The following is a 16,562-nucleotide window of genomic DNA, read 5'->3' as shown; positions in this document are numbered from 1 at the left end:
TTCATCTTTAAAGATGTGTTTAACGGTGCGTACAGTATATAAGCGGGCTGTAATAAACACGCTTGAAAGGACGCTTATTCCTCTTTATTACTGCGCCTGACTTGGACGCGTTGTGTCTGGACCTATCCGTATCACTGCGGCCCTTCAGACGCGCCTAAGATCCCTCAACACTAACTAGACAGCTGTCATCTTTCTGAGCTGCGCTCCAGTCTTCACTGCGCTTCGCACCGACAGCAGCTGAGAGCCGAGCTCTGGGTCTGAGTCTGGGTCTGGGTCTGTTGTTCTTTCTTTATTTTGTTCCTTCTTCTTCTCCCTGAAGCAGCTTTCCTGCGTAGCTCGCTGTCTCTGTTGTATTTACCGATGTCTCACCCCGTCGTGAATTCAGACGTGAAGAGCGCCTTGGATAACAGTCCGGAGACTGATATCAGGGATGAAGCGCAACAAGCGCCTCCGCCAAAGAACTACCTCCTTCTCACCATCTTTACGTGCTTCTGTCCGGCCTACCCGGTCAACATCGTCGCCTTGGTTTTCTCTGTAATGGTAAGCACGGCTAATTTAAGACCCGAGGACTTGCATGGGCCATGTCTATTTGATTGCAACATGGGACAGGAAACTAAGTCAACCTTCGTCATACAGGCTAGTTAGTGTGAGAATAGTTTTTCTATAGGAATGTTAATAATAATAATAATAATAATAATAATAATAATAATAATAATAATAATAATAATAATAATAATAATAATAATAATATTGTATTACATTAGCTCAACACATGTTAGCTGAAGTAAACGATCAGGCAGTGCATGTGTCTTAATAAATCGCTCCAGGGCGTTCTCTGTAAAGCCCATGCGGTTCCTTATGCGTTTCTCTGAAGCTCTTGTGTTCGGGTTCTATAAAGAACAATTCTAGTAATATATATTGAACAACAGAGGGCTTTATAATGATCAAAGAGATCAAAGAGTTTGCAACCCCTCATCTAAATTCGAACCCCTAATTAGGGTTCTATTGGAACACGTGGTTCGATTTAGAACCCATTTCATAGAACCATCTGTTGCGCACAAAACCAAAAACATATGACACTTTCATGCACGTTTATAGCCTATAGGTTTCGTGGTTATGCGCGTCCGCAGCTATGGATCCTGCAAAGTAATTGTATCCTTCCTGTGCGTGATACCGGGTGCATTGCGATGCGATTAACATACAGCATGACACAACTCCTCAACAAACAGATATAGAGAACATCAGCGTCATTAGCGTAAAAACTGACTACATACGCAAGAACACAAAGAAATAAAGAAAACATGTATTAAATACGGCTATTATATAATAATAATAATAATAATAATAATAATAATAATAATAATAATAATAATAAAAATAAAAATAATAATAATAATGTTATACATATTTTTATATTAATATAATAATATTCTTGTTGTTATTATTCTTATAAATCAGTTACAGAGATGTTTAATCAGACCATTATGCCGAGCAGCGTTCCCCTTTGGGGAGCTCTGTTTATACCCGTTCAACTCAGAAGTGTTTTGCTTGACCTTTTTATGAGTTGAGCAGCTGTTTAACTGACTGGGTTACACGCAGAATCTATAACAGCTCTCTCAGCCGAGACAGATACTGTGTGTGCCCCGAGCCGCAAACACACCGTCTCTAAATACATTCAATATAGATCAGGGAGTACCGAGAGTGAGTGTTCTGTGTTAAACAAGTTCCATTTCAATGTAAACTCGCACTGCAACCATCCCATCAGTAGCAGTGTAACCGAGTGCCACACGCCCCCTCTCTGTGCAATGCACCTGGATGTTTTCTTACTAATTCAACCGGACGCTGAAATGCCTCCCCTTCTTTCTTTCTCAAAGCTCTTCACGCTCTTCCTGTTAATTCCAGCTCTGCTCCTGAGATGGAAAGTATACACGTGCAATGCAGTAATAGATTCTGCTGCTGCTGTTGCTGAGGGCTCCGTGAAGGTGTCTCTTACTTACTGTGCTTCACTTCTGCATTGGAACAGCAAGAGCAATGCGTTTGAAATGCACAGAGCATGGGGATTAAGCGATCGCTGATATCGACTGCAGAAGCAGTGGCTGGTTCCATGTTATTTGGAATGCAGTACAGCAGCTGGATTGACAAATCATAAGCACCTGCTATATGCAGCACACACTTTGCCATGAGGAGCCTCTAAAGTGATCACAAGCCAATAGCCGCCCTGGCTGCCGGATGCCCGTCGTGGCCCTAGCCCCCGGTTGACAGTGCTATGGCAGGAGGTCGCGTCTCTTGCACCCAGTCCAAACCGGACGCAGCGTTTTCCATGAGCAGCACAGGAATGACAGTGACTTACAGCCTCTGCGTGGTGCAAACTCAATGCAAAGCATTACAGGAAATCCTGACCTGTAGTAATAATCATACGCGCCATCAGCTCGGGAAATCCCTCCTAGAGTTTCTCAAATTCATTTTCATCTCAAATCCTCTCGGATCAATGACATCATTAACCCAATAGGCCTATGCACTGTAGTGTGTATCAGTGGCAAAGCCAAAACAATACGCTTCGTATAACCGGTGAATGATCGTATAGCACTTCTCTAAAAGATCACTTTATTATCGCTTTCCATTTAAAAAGTGCGATGTGAGAGGCTGTCGTGTTTGAGTGTCCGGGTTAGGGCTGGATTTAGAGTAATAGAACTAGATTCTTCTGCGCTTATTTGGTCACCACGTATACCAGTCTGTTCCGGTCAGGATAATCTGTATAAACAGATCTTTAAAAACGCTGGAGATCGGGCTGTAACTCGCAGGCCAAACGTGTGCAAGTCATATAAATTCGTTCCGTATGTGTGACGATCCGGTTACAGGATTTACCTTTCAGGCTGTGCAGTAACCGGAGACGCGCTCCTCCACTCAACTAAATGGCAGCGATGATGATGACCAGAGCCTGGCTCCACAGCAAACTCTCCTGCCCTGACCTCCAAAGCATCACGGGCTGTGTCCTTTACAAATATGGGAAACTGTATGATTAAAACTCAGCCCTCTGTACATTTTTAACATGTTTTTGCTCCATGAATAGGAGGAGGCTTCAATCAAAACGATGGCGGTGCCATAGAGCCATCACGAAGTAGCTACAGCAGCACCATTAAACTCGGATTATAGAAAGGTGTACTCAGGCATGGGTTATAAACTCAGACCGGATTATAGAAAGGTGTACTCAGGCATGGGTTATAAACTCAGACTGGATTATAGAAAGGTGTACTCAGGCATGGGTTATAAACTCAGACTGGATTATAGAAAGGTGTACTCAGGCATGGGTTATAAACTCAGACCGGATTATAGAAAGGTGTACTCAGGCATGGGTTATAAACTCAGACTGGATTATAGAAAGGTGTACTCGGGCATGGGTTATAAACTCAGACTGGATTATAGAAAGGTGTACTCAGGCATGGGTTATAAACTCAGACCGGATTATAGAAAGGTGTACTCGGGCATGGGTTATAAACTCAGACTGGATTATAGAAAGGTGTACTCGGGCATGGGTTATAAACTCAGACCGGATTATAGAAAGGTGTACTCGGGCATGGGTTATAAACTCAGACTGGATTATAGAAAGGTGTACTCAGGCATGGGTTATAAACTCAGACTGGATTATAGAAAGGTGTACTCAGGCATGGGTTATAAACTCAGACTGGATTATAGAAAGGTGTACTCAGGCATGGGTTATAAACTCAGACCAGATTATAGAAAGGTGTACTCAGGCATGGGTTATAAACTCAGACTGGATTATAGAAAGGTGTACTCAGGCATGGGTTATAAACTCAGACTGGATTATAGAAAGGTGTACTCAGGCATGGGTTATAAACTCAGACTGGATTATAGAAAGGTGTACTCAGGCATGGGTTATAAACTCAGACTGGATTATAGAAAGGTGTACTCAGGCATATGATTCAATGATTATTTTTATTTTGTTTTAATATTCATGCTACATTTTCTAACATTTCTGGTTTTAAAATATGTGTGTTGCTTCTCTGTTAATATCACAGAAGGAGGGAGCGCTGGTGGGAGTGAATGCATTGTGTTTGACCCATACTGTCTTGTCTTTCCTCCAGTCCATAAGCAGTTTTAACCAAGGAGACCGGGAGGGTGCTGAACGGCTGGGTCGGAATGCCAAGTGGGTTGCCGTGGCGTCGGTGATTATCGGACTCCTAGTCATTGCCATCTACTGCACGGTTCACTTCACAACGGTGAGGAGCCCCTTTCTCCAAGCTCTGTCTCATTGTTACTCGCGGTCTTCGTGCTTGTGAAGGGAACTCATAGCGCTGGAGTCTCAAGGCTGTTCACTCCAAATCAGCATAACCGAAACACCAATTAAACGACTATAACACATACGTAATCAATAAGACCCGACAGGGCGGGCGGTATTGGGCAATACCGGACCGCCCAAGTGCGTGAAGAGGCCCGACGCCGCAGTTTTATTGCGCTTAGAAAATGCGCTACTGTTACGAAAAAAAAGAGAGACAGAAACAAGTTTAAATGAGGTGGCTGAAGGATATCTATCCAGGTGAAAAGACACATATTTTTATTTCCTGGTCATCTAGTGAAAGTTAATGTACCCCCCTGCCAAGGGTACAAACCAATGAGATGGGTTGGTATTTTGTGTTGGGTGAGTTTTCTCCTTTCTGAAAAGGTCCTTTCTGAACTGGAGTAAATTAGCTTTGAGAATTTAGCCCAAGTAATACAGTAATTGCAATTATTTGCCTATCATACCTCTTTGACTGAAACCCAATATCCTGAAAGTATTGAGGGCACCACCACGCTTTGCATCACACCACTGTCGTGTATACTGTGTACAGGCAGCTGCATGCTAAGCACACGTATGCACAGAAATGTATGCCTGTAATTTAATCCTAAACTAAGATGACATTTTAATCACACACCACTATGCTTATAACAGCTTTTGAAAAATACAAAATAACCAAAACTATGGTCCCTTCTTCCTGGTAAAACGTGTACATGTCAAACCCAGCAGTTCCATTTATCAGGGCTGCTGTTTGCTTTGCTGTTTGGGATTCTTTTAAAAGGTGCTGCAATGATAGAGATTCCATAATAATAAAGACCTCTCGGTTTGATAGAGCAAACTCTCATTACAATCTAAAACTATATTAGGGTTTCTAATTCTATTTGTTTCAGAATTCACACAGATTTCTAAATGGTCTTTGCAACCTTTACTACAGGTCTCTGTTGTGGTACAGTATATTTATTTTGTGTTGACATTGACCAAGTACTATAAAGTAATCAGATTCTGCTGAATAAATACCAAAAGCGTGTTGCTAATCAGATGTGTCCTGATTTGAATTCATGTCCAGTGCCTGACATCTCTGATCTTTGGTTATTTTTTTTCATGTCTGTTTTTAGCTGCTCAGTTAGGAAGCTGCCAGGCTGTCCTCAGGCAGACACACAGCTCGTTCAGTAGCCAGCCCTGGGGCCCATGTGAACGCATCGCTCTGCCTTGTTTTCTACCTGTCGAGCGGCTGTGTCGCCTCCTAGAGGGGGTCTGAGGAAGTCTGGAGAGACCCGAGTCATTCTTGTGCCCAGACACAGCCAGCAACATGAACAATCGCCCCTCCGAGATCTGAGCGCCAGAGGATCCCCCTACTGAAGGACATCTGTCTTACAAGGAGATTTTATTTCTGTATTTGTTTTGTTTTTTTAAAAGGATTTATCTGAAGACAGAGTGACTATGAACATGGCAATAGCAGTGATTCTGTCTTTTCTTTATTTTTTTTAATACAAACCAGACTTTTATCATACACACATGAGAAATCAGATATACAGTACATTCAGAATGGAGTGAGTACCATGATCATTGTGAGGTGGGTCAGTATTGTAGTAATATGTTTACCAAGGAAGTGCTGGGCTGGAAGTGCCTGAGGGCTTTTAAAATGAAAAAGGGCTCGATTTGATCAAGCTATCCACAGCTGGAGCTTATTAGAGTATATTACAGAACTGGGGAGTTAGAGCATATTACAGAACTGGAGAGTTAGAGCATATTACAGAACTGGGGAGTTAGAGCATATTACAGAACTGGGGAGTTAGAGCATATTACAGAACTGGAGAGTTAGAGTATATTACAGCACTGAGGAGTTAGAGTATATTACAGAACTGGGGAGTTAGAGTATATTACAGAACTGGAGAGTTAGAGCATATTACAGAACTGGGGAGTTAGAGCATATTACAGCACTGGAGAGTTAGAGCATATTACAGAACTGGGGAGTTAGAGCATATTACAGAACTGAGGAGCTAGCCTGGATTGCATCAACGACCTATTCTAAGTGGCAAACCCAGGGTTAACCATGGATTGGTGGTTGATCCAATCTCATGGGATACCCCAGAGAACGCTGTAATATCATCCAGCTGTGGGCTGTCCCGGAGGAGCACAGGTTAATCAAATCAACCCCTTAGTCTTACGCAATGCTCTTGTAAGTGGGTCCCTGTCGGTCTTCCATTAAAGTACATTTGATAGCAAAGAGGATCGTAATGCTGTAATAATCCCTCTGCTGCTTTGTAAGATACATGCATAGTATATAAATATAAAACTACTTCTAAATGGTATGATTGGATTTCTGCATTTCATTTGTACAATGTGTGAAATTGTATTGTGACACTGTGGGCCATATTTTCAGAGCGTTTACTCCAGTCTTGACTGAAGTCCTATTTTTTTTAAAGCAGTTGTAAAACGCCTCTTCATTTTACACAACTAGAACCACACAACTAAGTGAAACCCTGCAACCCGAGCCCTCTTAAGCGCTCTCAGGGTGTTTTGGGTCTCATGTTGTAACATTAACATGATATTTTCACCTTTAAAAAAATAGGAGTTAATGAAAGAATGAAGGAAAGGCTTTTAAAACAGGGCCCTGTAGCCCCGTACATACATTCTGGATACATGTATGTAAAGTATTCCGTGCTGATATCTATATATTGTGTGTGTGTGTATATATATATATACAGTATTTATTTGTTAATTTAGTTCATTTGGGTTATCTGATATAAAAAGGTGCTTTAACAATGCTTAAATGTATTTCACAGATTATTATAATGAACAATAAAAAAAAAATGTGTTGAAAACTATACAAGTCTGCAGTCGGACTGATGGCAACACATGTAAGTGTGGAAAACAAAACCCTAATCTGCATTGGCTTTCCACATACTGTAACCTGTCTGCACCTGTACAGGACAATACGAAGTGATCCCATTACAAACTGCAACAGAGACAAGGGAGCCATCCCATTGCAAACTGCAACAGAGACAAGGGAGCCGTCCCATTGCAAACTGCAACAGAGACAAGGGAGCCGTCCCATTGCAAACTGCAACAGAGACAAGGGAGCCACCCCATTGCAAACTGCAACAGAGACAAGGGAGCCGTCCCATTGCAAACTGCAACAGAGACAAGGGAGCCGTCCCATTGCAAACTGCAACAGAGACAAGGGAGCCGTCCCATTGCAAACTGCAACAGAGACAAGGGAGCCGTCCCATTGCAAACTGCAACAGAGACAAGGGAGCCGTCCCATTGCAACCTGCAACAGAGACAAGGGAGCCGTCCCATTGCAAACTGCAAGAGAGACAAGGGAGCCACCCCATTGCAAACTGCAACAGAGACAAGGGAGCCACCCCATTGCAAACTGCAAGAGAGACAAGGGAGCCGTCCCATTGCAAACTGCAACAGAGACAAGGGAGCCATCCCATTGCAAACTGCAACAGAGACAAGGGAGCCGTCCCATTGCAAACTGCAACAGAGACAAGGGAGCCGTCCCATTGCAAACTGCAACAGAGACAAGGGAGCCACCCCATTGCAAACTGCAACAGAGACAAGGGAGCCGTCCCATTACAAACTGCTACAGAGACAAGGGAGCCGTCCCATTGCAAACTGCAACAGAGACAAGGGAGCCGTCCCATTGCAAACTGCAAGAGAGACAAGGGAGCCGTCCCATTGCAAACTGCAACAGAGACAAGGGAGCCATCCCATTGCAAACTGCAACAGAGACAAGGGAGCCATCCCATTGCAAACTGCAACAGAGACAAGGGAGCCATCCCATTGCAAACTGCAACAGAGACAAGGGAGCCGTCCCATTGCAAACTGCAACAGAGACAAGGGAAGGTTTTTTATTCCTCAGTGGAAAGCGGTAAAGGAGGGTCCCGTCTCAATAGGTACTCCTCTCCTACTTAAATCAATCTCTAATGAATGAGTTGTTGTGAGAGTGGATGTGTGAGGGGCTGCCTCTCCCCTCTCTCGTGCTGTTATAGGCAGGGACAGATGCATGGCTGGGAAGCGCTGTGCTCAGCTCCTGGATCGGGATCGGATCAGCCCCCCCACCCCACCCCCGGTCTGGACAGCTGCATTCTGTCGACTCAGAGGGTTCCTGTATTCCGATATGTAATCTTATCACTGCACCGCTAAAAATAGGGATTATATAGTCCCTGAGCTGGTTTGTGCTGGGTTTGGTCAGGTGATCAAAAACATTCTGCATCATTCAGCTGGGCTTCCTGAGCTGAGCTGAGCTGGGCTCCACTGGCCAGGTTCATGACTGGAGGCGTTCTCTCGCTGAGTGCTGTGAGACTAGGGATCCCTTCCACAGACAGTGAGGCTCACATGGCACGCAGAATTCAAAGGATTAGTAACTATTAGTGGTATTATTAGTTTACTTACACATATAAAGAATCAGTAGCATACATAACATACAGTAATAATGCATATTTAAGTCATCTCTGTTATCCGGGGTGGGGGGGACACGGATTTGAGTCTTTGAACCGGGCCTGGAGAGATCCGAGGTGTATTTATATGCTGTATAAATAAGTCTGGTAAGTAATGCTGGATGTGAAAAGCAGCGCAATGTAAAATAAAGCCAGGGGGTTGGAATGTCCAAGCACAATAACGCGACTGATGCATCCACACCTCGCTGTCATTGGCTCTCACAGTGTGGTGCCAGCGGGCCGTGCAGAAGCAGCCTCGGTCACGTCACGCCACGTGCATGGAACCTAATCAGTGAGGCATGTCAACACTGCACTGTTAAAGTGTGCTGCGAGCCTGCATGACTCTCCTTAAGACATTCCTCACATGGGGGGCTGAGACTGAATTAACCACAAACCCAAAGCCTTGGGGCCTGAGTCACAAGCCCTGTGTCAGCAGCACAGCTTCAACATGTGATGTGTGCTGTACACAGGTACAGTACTGTGGGCACAAGCCTGACGCATTCTCCACACTGCTGTTACAATGCAGAGACCCCAAGGGTCCTTATACAGGGGGGTTAGAAAGCACGTCAGTGATATGGTGCGCTGATGTGGTAGAACTTACTTCCTAATCACCCTGTGTGTGTGTCTGTGTGTGTATATATACTATACGATTTTTTAAATTAATTAATCACATTACCTTTTTGTTATAGCATGCCCCCCCCCCCCCCCCCCCCCTCCAAAAAAAAACATTCTTACTATATCTTAATATACAAACATAGAAAAGGGTTAGTTCTAATAACGTACAGTAGATGGCACCAACACACCCTTGCAATTTTACACCGTGAAGAAATCCGGAGGCGTTAACTGGCTCTGATGCATTGTCCCACTGAGGCTTCCTTACAGGAAATACTAACTGCGAGGAGGAGGGGCTGAAGCGCCGCTGAAGGTTATTTACAAACCGGAGACTCGCTGAGAAGTGGAGTTTAACTCGACAAAATAAAAGGTAACGTTTTACACGAATAACAATGAAAAACAAACAAACAAACCGAAACAAATTGACTCAGGGTGTTGAAACACAGCGAAATAAAACTGTAAGGGCGCGCATTGGTATTTCATGTGCCTAGCAACGTTTGATTGAAAGCGGGATAAAAACATTATTGAAATCTTACTCAAAACATTGCAACAAACGAGAGATTACAAATACAAACACATCAATTTGAGCAAAGCAGCGTTTATGTGTATGTAGGTAAAGTCTGTGTGTAGACACGGATTGGATTAGCGATTTATACAGCTATGGATAAAAGTTTTGCATCACCTATAATTTTACAAGATTGAGACCTAATTAAAAAAAAGAAAAACTATGTGAACATCATTTAGATCTTTTATTTAACAAAGCGGTATGTCAATTCAACGTAACGTTATTCAGCAGGTATTATCTGGCTTTATGAAGCTAAATGAGTTAATTCTGTAGGGTGATGCACAACTTTTGGCACTAGTTTTCTCTCTCCCGTGAAGGGGGTTTGTTTTGTCAGGGTTAGCGCATCCTAAGGAGAGGAAGATGGGGAACACCAGCAGCGAGCGGCAGGGGGACCCCAAGTCCCAACGGAGGGACAGCAGGGGCGGGTACTCCAAAGACGGGGACCAGCCGAAGATACTGATGGACAGCCCAGAGGATGCAGACATCTTCCATGCGGAGGGGCTGAAGGTCAGCCCAGAACCTCAACTCCTCTCTTCTGAGGCAGAGCAGCAGGGCTGCACACACCACTTACTGGATCATTAAGACCAAGCGCTCCGCTTGGTGAGGGTCGCGGGTGTTGACTGGGCTAAGTTACCTTTTCCAGTGAAACAACTGAAGAAGCAGCTGCTTGGGTTTGTGTGGATCGCTGTTCTTCAGTTTTAAGAAAAGCAGCAATAATCACAAATCCAAGCAGCTGTTTCGTCGCTCGTTTCACTCTGAATGGTAAGTTAGCCCGGGCAACGCCAAAGACCCTCGGCTGATTTCTGTAGAGAGTTTCATCTGAATAATCGAATGGGGGGTGCGTACAGCGGTACACAGTAATCCATCCCAGTGCATACAACGCAGTGACTGTGTTTCAATGCTGGGGGGTGCGTGCAGCGGTACACAGTAATCCGCCCCAGTGCATACAGCACAGTGACTGTGTTTCAATGCTGGGGGGTGCGTGCAGCGGTACACAGTAATCCGCCCCAGTGCATACAGCACAGTGACTGTGTTTCAATGCTGGGGGGTGCGTGCAGCGGTACACAGTAATCCACCCCAGTGCATACAGCGCAGTGACTGTGTTTCAATGCTGGGGGGTGCGTGCAGCGGTACACAGTAATCCACCCCAGTGCATACAGCGCAGTGACTGTGTTTCAATGCTGGGGGGTGCGTGCAGCGGTACACAGTAATCCGCCCCAGTGCATACAGCACAGTGACTGTGTTTCAATGCTGGGGGGTGCGTGCAGCGGTACACAGTAATCCACCCCAGTGCATACAGCGCAGTGACTGTGTTTCAATGCTGGGGGGTGCGTGCAGCGGTACACAGTAATCCACCCCAGTGCATACAGCGCAGTGACTGTGTTTCAATGCTGGGGGGTGCGTGCAGCGGTACACAGTAATCCGCCCCAGTGCATACAGCACAGTGACTGTGTTTCAATGCTGGGGGGTGCGTGCAGCGGTACACAGTAATCCGCCCCAGTGCATACAGCGCAGTGACTGTGTTTCAATGCTGGGGGGTGCGTGCAGCGGTACACAGTAATCCACCCCAGTGCATACAGCGCAGTGACTGTGTTTCAATGCTGGGGGGCGCATGCAGCGGTACAGAGTAATCCACCCCAGTGCATACAGCGCAGTGACTGTGTTTCAATGCTGGGGGGTGCGTGCAGCGGTACACAGTAATCCGCCCCAGTGCATACAGCGCAGTGACTGTGTTTCAATGCTGGGGGGTGCGTGCAGCGGTACACAGTAATCCGCCCCAGTGCATACAGCGCAGTGACTGTGTTTCAATGCTGGGGTGTGCGTGCAGCGGTACACAGTAATCCACCCCAGTGCATACAGCGCAGTGACTGTGTTTCAATGCTGGGGGGTGCGTGCAGCGGTACACAGTAATCCACCCCAGTGCATACAGCGCAGTGACTGTGTTTCAATGCTGGGGTGTGCGTGCAGCGGTACACAGTAATCCACCCCAGTGCATACAGCGCAGTGACCGTGTTTCAATGCTGGGGTGTGCGTGCAGCGGTACACAGTAATCCACCCCAGTGCATACAGCGCAGTGACTGTGTTTCAATGCTGGGGGGTGCGTGCAGCGGTACACAGTAATCCACCCCAGTGCATACAGCGCAGTGACCGTGTTTCAATGCTGGGGTGTGCGTGCAGCGGTACACAGTAATCCACCCCAGTGCATACAGCGCAGTGACTGCTTTGTGTTTCAATGGCAGGCTCCGTTAGAGAAGGAGGAGTATCTCGCCTGGAAGCATGACCTGGAGGTGAGTGACAAAGCCCCGACTCACGACAGGCCCACGGTGTTTCGCTGGACTGGAGGCGGGAAGGATGTATTCCTAGCAGGGTCCTTCAATAACTGGAACAACAAAATCCCTCTCACCAAGAGGTAATTCTAGCAAATGAGACTGCAGTTAGTAGTTATTGATGATATTATTATTTAATTTTTTTGCATAGTTACCGAATTGAAATTTATTTTACTGATCAGCCATATATCTTTTTTTTTTTTTTTTTTTTTCCTTTGCCAGTCATAATAACTTCGTAGCTATCCTGGACCTGCCAGAAGGAGAGCACCAGTACAAGTTCTATGTAGATGGGCAGTGGACACATGATCCCTCCGAGGTGAGAATGGACCACATTGATGTGCTGCAGTTTAAATAGAATGGAATTAACAGCATGTCAGCTGACAAAGGGTTTCAATTCCAGTTTAAGAGGAGTTTGCACCAAAAATATCTTTCAATTAAAAAACAAACTGTGCAGTTTTACTGCAGTGTCTCACAGTCATGCTTGGTTTGACACTACAATGTAATTCCTGGATGTCTGTTTACTGCACAGTTCAGTCGCCTCTGCACTGTGACAGCAAGCCTTCTCCACGTGTCTTATCTAAGGACACAAGCTTCCTTCTCTCTTACAGCCTGCTATAATGTCACTCTATTAGCCAAATAACTACGGCATCCTCCTGCTGCTTGCAGAGGTTTTATAAGTATGTTTTCAAGTCTTTTCTAGCTCAGGGAGGAATCATTTTAAAAGCAGAATCACTTATTTTGCAGTGGGTGTTTGGGTATGTATTATTATTCTAATGGTGTATTTGACAGGAAAGCCCAGCAGAGGTACTGTTTTGAAATGTAAGAAGGCGTTTCAGAGCTGTCTCTAAAAGGCACTGTGCTTTGTGGGAGTGGACTCATGATTGCGTTTTGTTCTGTGTGTTTTTACATTGTGCAGCCAGTGGTGACCAACCAACTGGGAACAGTGAACAACGTGATCCAGGTGAAGAAGACGGATTTCGAAGTGTTTGACGCCCTGATGGTCGACTCCCAGAAGTGTTCTGATATGTCGGGTGAGTGCAGGCACTGCAGTAATTGGGGCAGCAGTGTGGAGTAGTGGTTAGGGCTCTGGACTCTTGACCGGAGGGTTGTGGGTTCGATCCCCAGTGGGGAACACTGCTGTTGTACCCTTGAGCAAGGTACTTTACCAAGATTGCTCCAGTAAAAACCCAACTGTATAAATGGGTAATTGTATGTAAAAATAATGTGATATCTGTATAATGTGAAATAATGTATAATGTATAATGTGATATCTTGTAACAATTGTAAGTCGCCCTGGATAAGGGCGTCTGCTAAGAAATAAATAATAATAATAATAATAATTGGACAGCTAGGCAGTTCTACTGCTTGGCCACACGGGGGCAGTGGTTTGAATATACAGTATAATTTAAAATGTGCTTTTTTTTAACCAAAATATACAGTGCCATTATAGCTGTCAGCCTCAGTGTCTACATGGTAGTCAGTGTACAGTGCAGGCCAGTTTATTTCTTCAGTCTATTCCATATAGCATGGAATGCTGTGCATATACACACACACACACACACAGTCTGAAATACAGAGGCATGTTGCTGGAACTGATGGCCTATGATGGCGTTTCTGATTCCCAGCATGTTAAAGATTAAACGCTTCGGAAATGAAACGGAATGAACAACCCTACGTTGTTTTAAAAGCTCTCTTTTTTTTTTTTTTTGGTGTTATTTTAACGAGCTGGGTAGTAATTCAACAATGCAGATCCCTTTTTTTCTTTCTGAAAAACCCTGGTAAACAAGATGCTTCAAGAGGCTTACCCCTTTTATTTTCTAATAAATAAAATCCTGAAAATGATGATGATTAACACCACTTTTGTTACCCTGTTTCCAATGCATGTGAATAACTAAGAGGTGCAGACAGCTAGTGAGCAGGGAAGTTTCAGCACAAATCTGCCAAACGAAGCCGTCAGTTTTGCAAGTAAGTGCTAAACGTTAGACGTAGTCCTGCAGTTTGAGTGTCAGGGGACCTCTGAGTGGCGGTGTTGGTGGGGCTGTACCAGTCAGAACCTGCTTACTGCAGACGCAGCCCGTCAGAGACTTCAAACACAGCTTTACAAAGGGAGGCTTGTTAGTGGTGCTCAGCACTGATGGACTGATTGCTTGGATTGGCTCCTGTGCTAAATCTCAGTTGCCATTTGCTGCTTTGCGCAGACTTGTCGAGCTCTCCTCCCGGCCCGTACCTCCAGGACGCCTACATCAGCAAACCAGACGAGCGCTTCAAGGCTCCTCCCATCCTCCCTCCTCACCTGCTGCAGGTCATCCTCAACAAGGACACGGGCATCTCTGTGAGTACAGACCTGTGAATGAATGAATGACCGAGTGCAAGGGGCAGCTGCACTGGGAAGAGCTTTACTAATGTTCTGCAGAAGTCTCTGCCTGCTGTTCTAGGAGGAGCGGCGAACGCGGGACCTGGACTCAGCTGTTGGGTATTGTGCTAAGAGTTAACTGGGCCTCATTTTGAGTCAAAGGCAGATTTTCAGAGAATAATAAAAGCTGAATTGGAGACTAGCAATACTACAGAAAAAAAAAAAATCTTATCCCTGATTTCTTTCTTTTAGTGTACAGTAACATGCGAGTGCTGTGCAGTTTGTGTAAAGTAAGTCCAGGCAATGGTATTCCAGGTAACTTTGATTCAGTGCATAATCTTTTCTTTTCCCCTTTGTAACAGTGTGATCCTGCATTGCTGCCTGAACCTAACCACGTGATGCTAAATCACCTGTATGCCCTTTCCATCAAGGTAATCCACAAAAAACTAGAACTTCAGTCTGTTTGAAAACAGAGTAGGATCTGCTGGTAGAAAAAAAATGGTATAATTACCCTGATCCCTTAAGCTATGAAACATTTTTACATTTCTTTTATGCATACTTTTGTCTGAATATCCAAGCAAGGCAGAGTGTAGTGTAGTGCATAGCAAGGATGGAAATCAGACTCCAATTGCATAGCAGTTTCACCCATTCTAGGTTTTAATACGAGCTTGCTGAGCCTCGGTGTGCATGTAACTAGCTCAGATGTCTTATTAAACTCATCATAAAACCAGGAATGGATCAAACTGCCATGCAGAGTAATACATTAAATGAGCTAGAAACACAAGTCCATCCTCGTCTTCAGAGCTGTTCCACCTACGTGTCTCTCTATGTAGGGTTTAGCACTCGAGCTGTGAATTGAATACTAAGGAAGCGCATGCATGACTTCAGTCCCCCTCTCTCTCTTTATTTAGGACGGTGTGATGGTTCTCAGTGCCACTCATCGATACAAGAAGAAGTATGTAACGACTCTGCTGTACAAACCTATATGAATCCTGAAGTCCTGCCCCCCTTGACTGATTTGATCCAGATGGAAACACACAGAGGGATCAAGCTCTGCTTTTCAGCGTTTAGCCAACGTTCTTGCATTCCAGTTTGGCGGCTGCTTTAATTTTCATCTTCCAAACCCCGCAGTCTGACTGAAGCAGGCAGCTGATGCTACTCTCTGAAACTTACCACCAGATCTCTGAAGTACCGACGAGGTCAAGACGCCATGCCTGGATCCTTTTCAAACTCTTTCCATTCAAGTATTCTCTTTCGTTCCAGGGAGGAAAAGACTGATGCCAGTTTAAAACCCTTTTCTACATATCCTGTGGTGCTCAACAGCTTGATCGAGTGCATTAGACATGCACATGTGATTTTTTTTTACATCAGATTATTATTGTAGTTTTGGCCAGTGTTCCTGTTGTATTTTCTCTTGAATTTTCTTAAGGAGATATAATAAACACTCTCCAGTAGGACCAGCTTTAAATGGACTTGGCTATATTATATCTGTATAGACTGATTTAATCATCGTTTTCCTTTAAGGGAGAGAAGAAAAATTAAAATTCCTTTGTTTAGACGACTGACTAACTTTTCACCTAAATGTAATTTGTTGTTATGGTGAAGGATAGTTTTACAGATGTTTTATTAAAATGCACTATATAAACCAAATATGTTATTATACATGTACAACTAGTTTAGTAAAAAAAAAAAAAAAAAAAATCTATGTAACAGCCAGTTAATTATGTGTTCCTGTTCCAATGAAGTCGTTTTTCAACGCTGCGTGCACAATGCAAGTTTAAATGTATAACTAAAAGGTGAGTAAACTGCACTTTAAATTGATTGGTTTTTTTTTACTGTTTTTTGGGCATTTTATTTTTTTTTACCTTCTAAAATCAGTTTGACCTTTTGAGGCGTTTGGACAGGTAATGGTACCGTCCGAGAACTGCAGCTACTTTGAAAAATAATTCAAAGCCGCGTGTAG

General features: G+C 44.4%; 2 protein-coding genes across 3 annotated transcripts; both read left to right on the top strand.

The window, feature by feature from the left end:
- Window positions 1-129: 129 nt before the first annotated feature.
- On the top strand, window positions 130-7,119 carry LOC131739354 (transmembrane protein 233-like). The gene is made up of 3 exons (XM_059032820.1): window positions 130-540; window positions 4,104-4,238; window positions 5,410-7,119. Exons 1-3 carry the CDS (start codon window positions 361-363, stop codon window positions 5,419-5,421), a joined length of 327 nt encoding a protein of 108 aa, XP_058888803.1. The 5' UTR covers window positions 130-360; the 3' UTR covers window positions 5,422-7,119.
- Window positions 7,120-9,604: 2,485 nt separating this feature from the next.
- LOC117426740 (5'-AMP-activated protein kinase subunit beta-1-like) lies at window positions 9,605-16,420 on the top strand. 2 transcript variants are annotated; one of them, XM_059032818.1, is made up of 9 exons: window positions 9,605-9,724; window positions 10,237-10,426; window positions 12,160-12,329; window positions 12,469-12,562; window positions 13,163-13,277; window positions 14,143-14,211; window positions 14,445-14,578; window positions 14,962-15,030; window positions 15,511-16,420. In XM_059032818.1, exons 2-9 carry the CDS (start codon window positions 10,280-10,282, stop codon window positions 15,586-15,588), a joined length of 876 nt encoding a protein of 291 aa, XP_058888801.1. In that variant the 5' UTR covers window positions 9,605-9,724; window positions 10,237-10,279; the 3' UTR covers window positions 15,589-16,420. The 2 variants fall into 2 exon arrangements, with proteins under 2 accessions (XP_058888801.1, XP_058888802.1); XM_059032819.1 differs by lacking the exon at window positions 14,143-14,211.
- The last annotated feature ends 142 nt before the right edge of the window (window positions 16,421-16,562 follow it).

The sequence above is a fragment of the Acipenser ruthenus genome, chromosome 11 (assembly GCF_902713425.1).
Source record: "Acipenser ruthenus chromosome 11, fAciRut3.2 maternal haplotype, whole genome shotgun sequence".
Classification (NCBI taxonomy): domain Eukaryota; kingdom Metazoa; phylum Chordata; class Actinopteri; order Acipenseriformes; family Acipenseridae; genus Acipenser; species Acipenser ruthenus.
The sequence above is the reverse complement of the archived record's forward strand: the minus strand, read 5'-3'. Positions and strand labels throughout refer to the sequence as shown.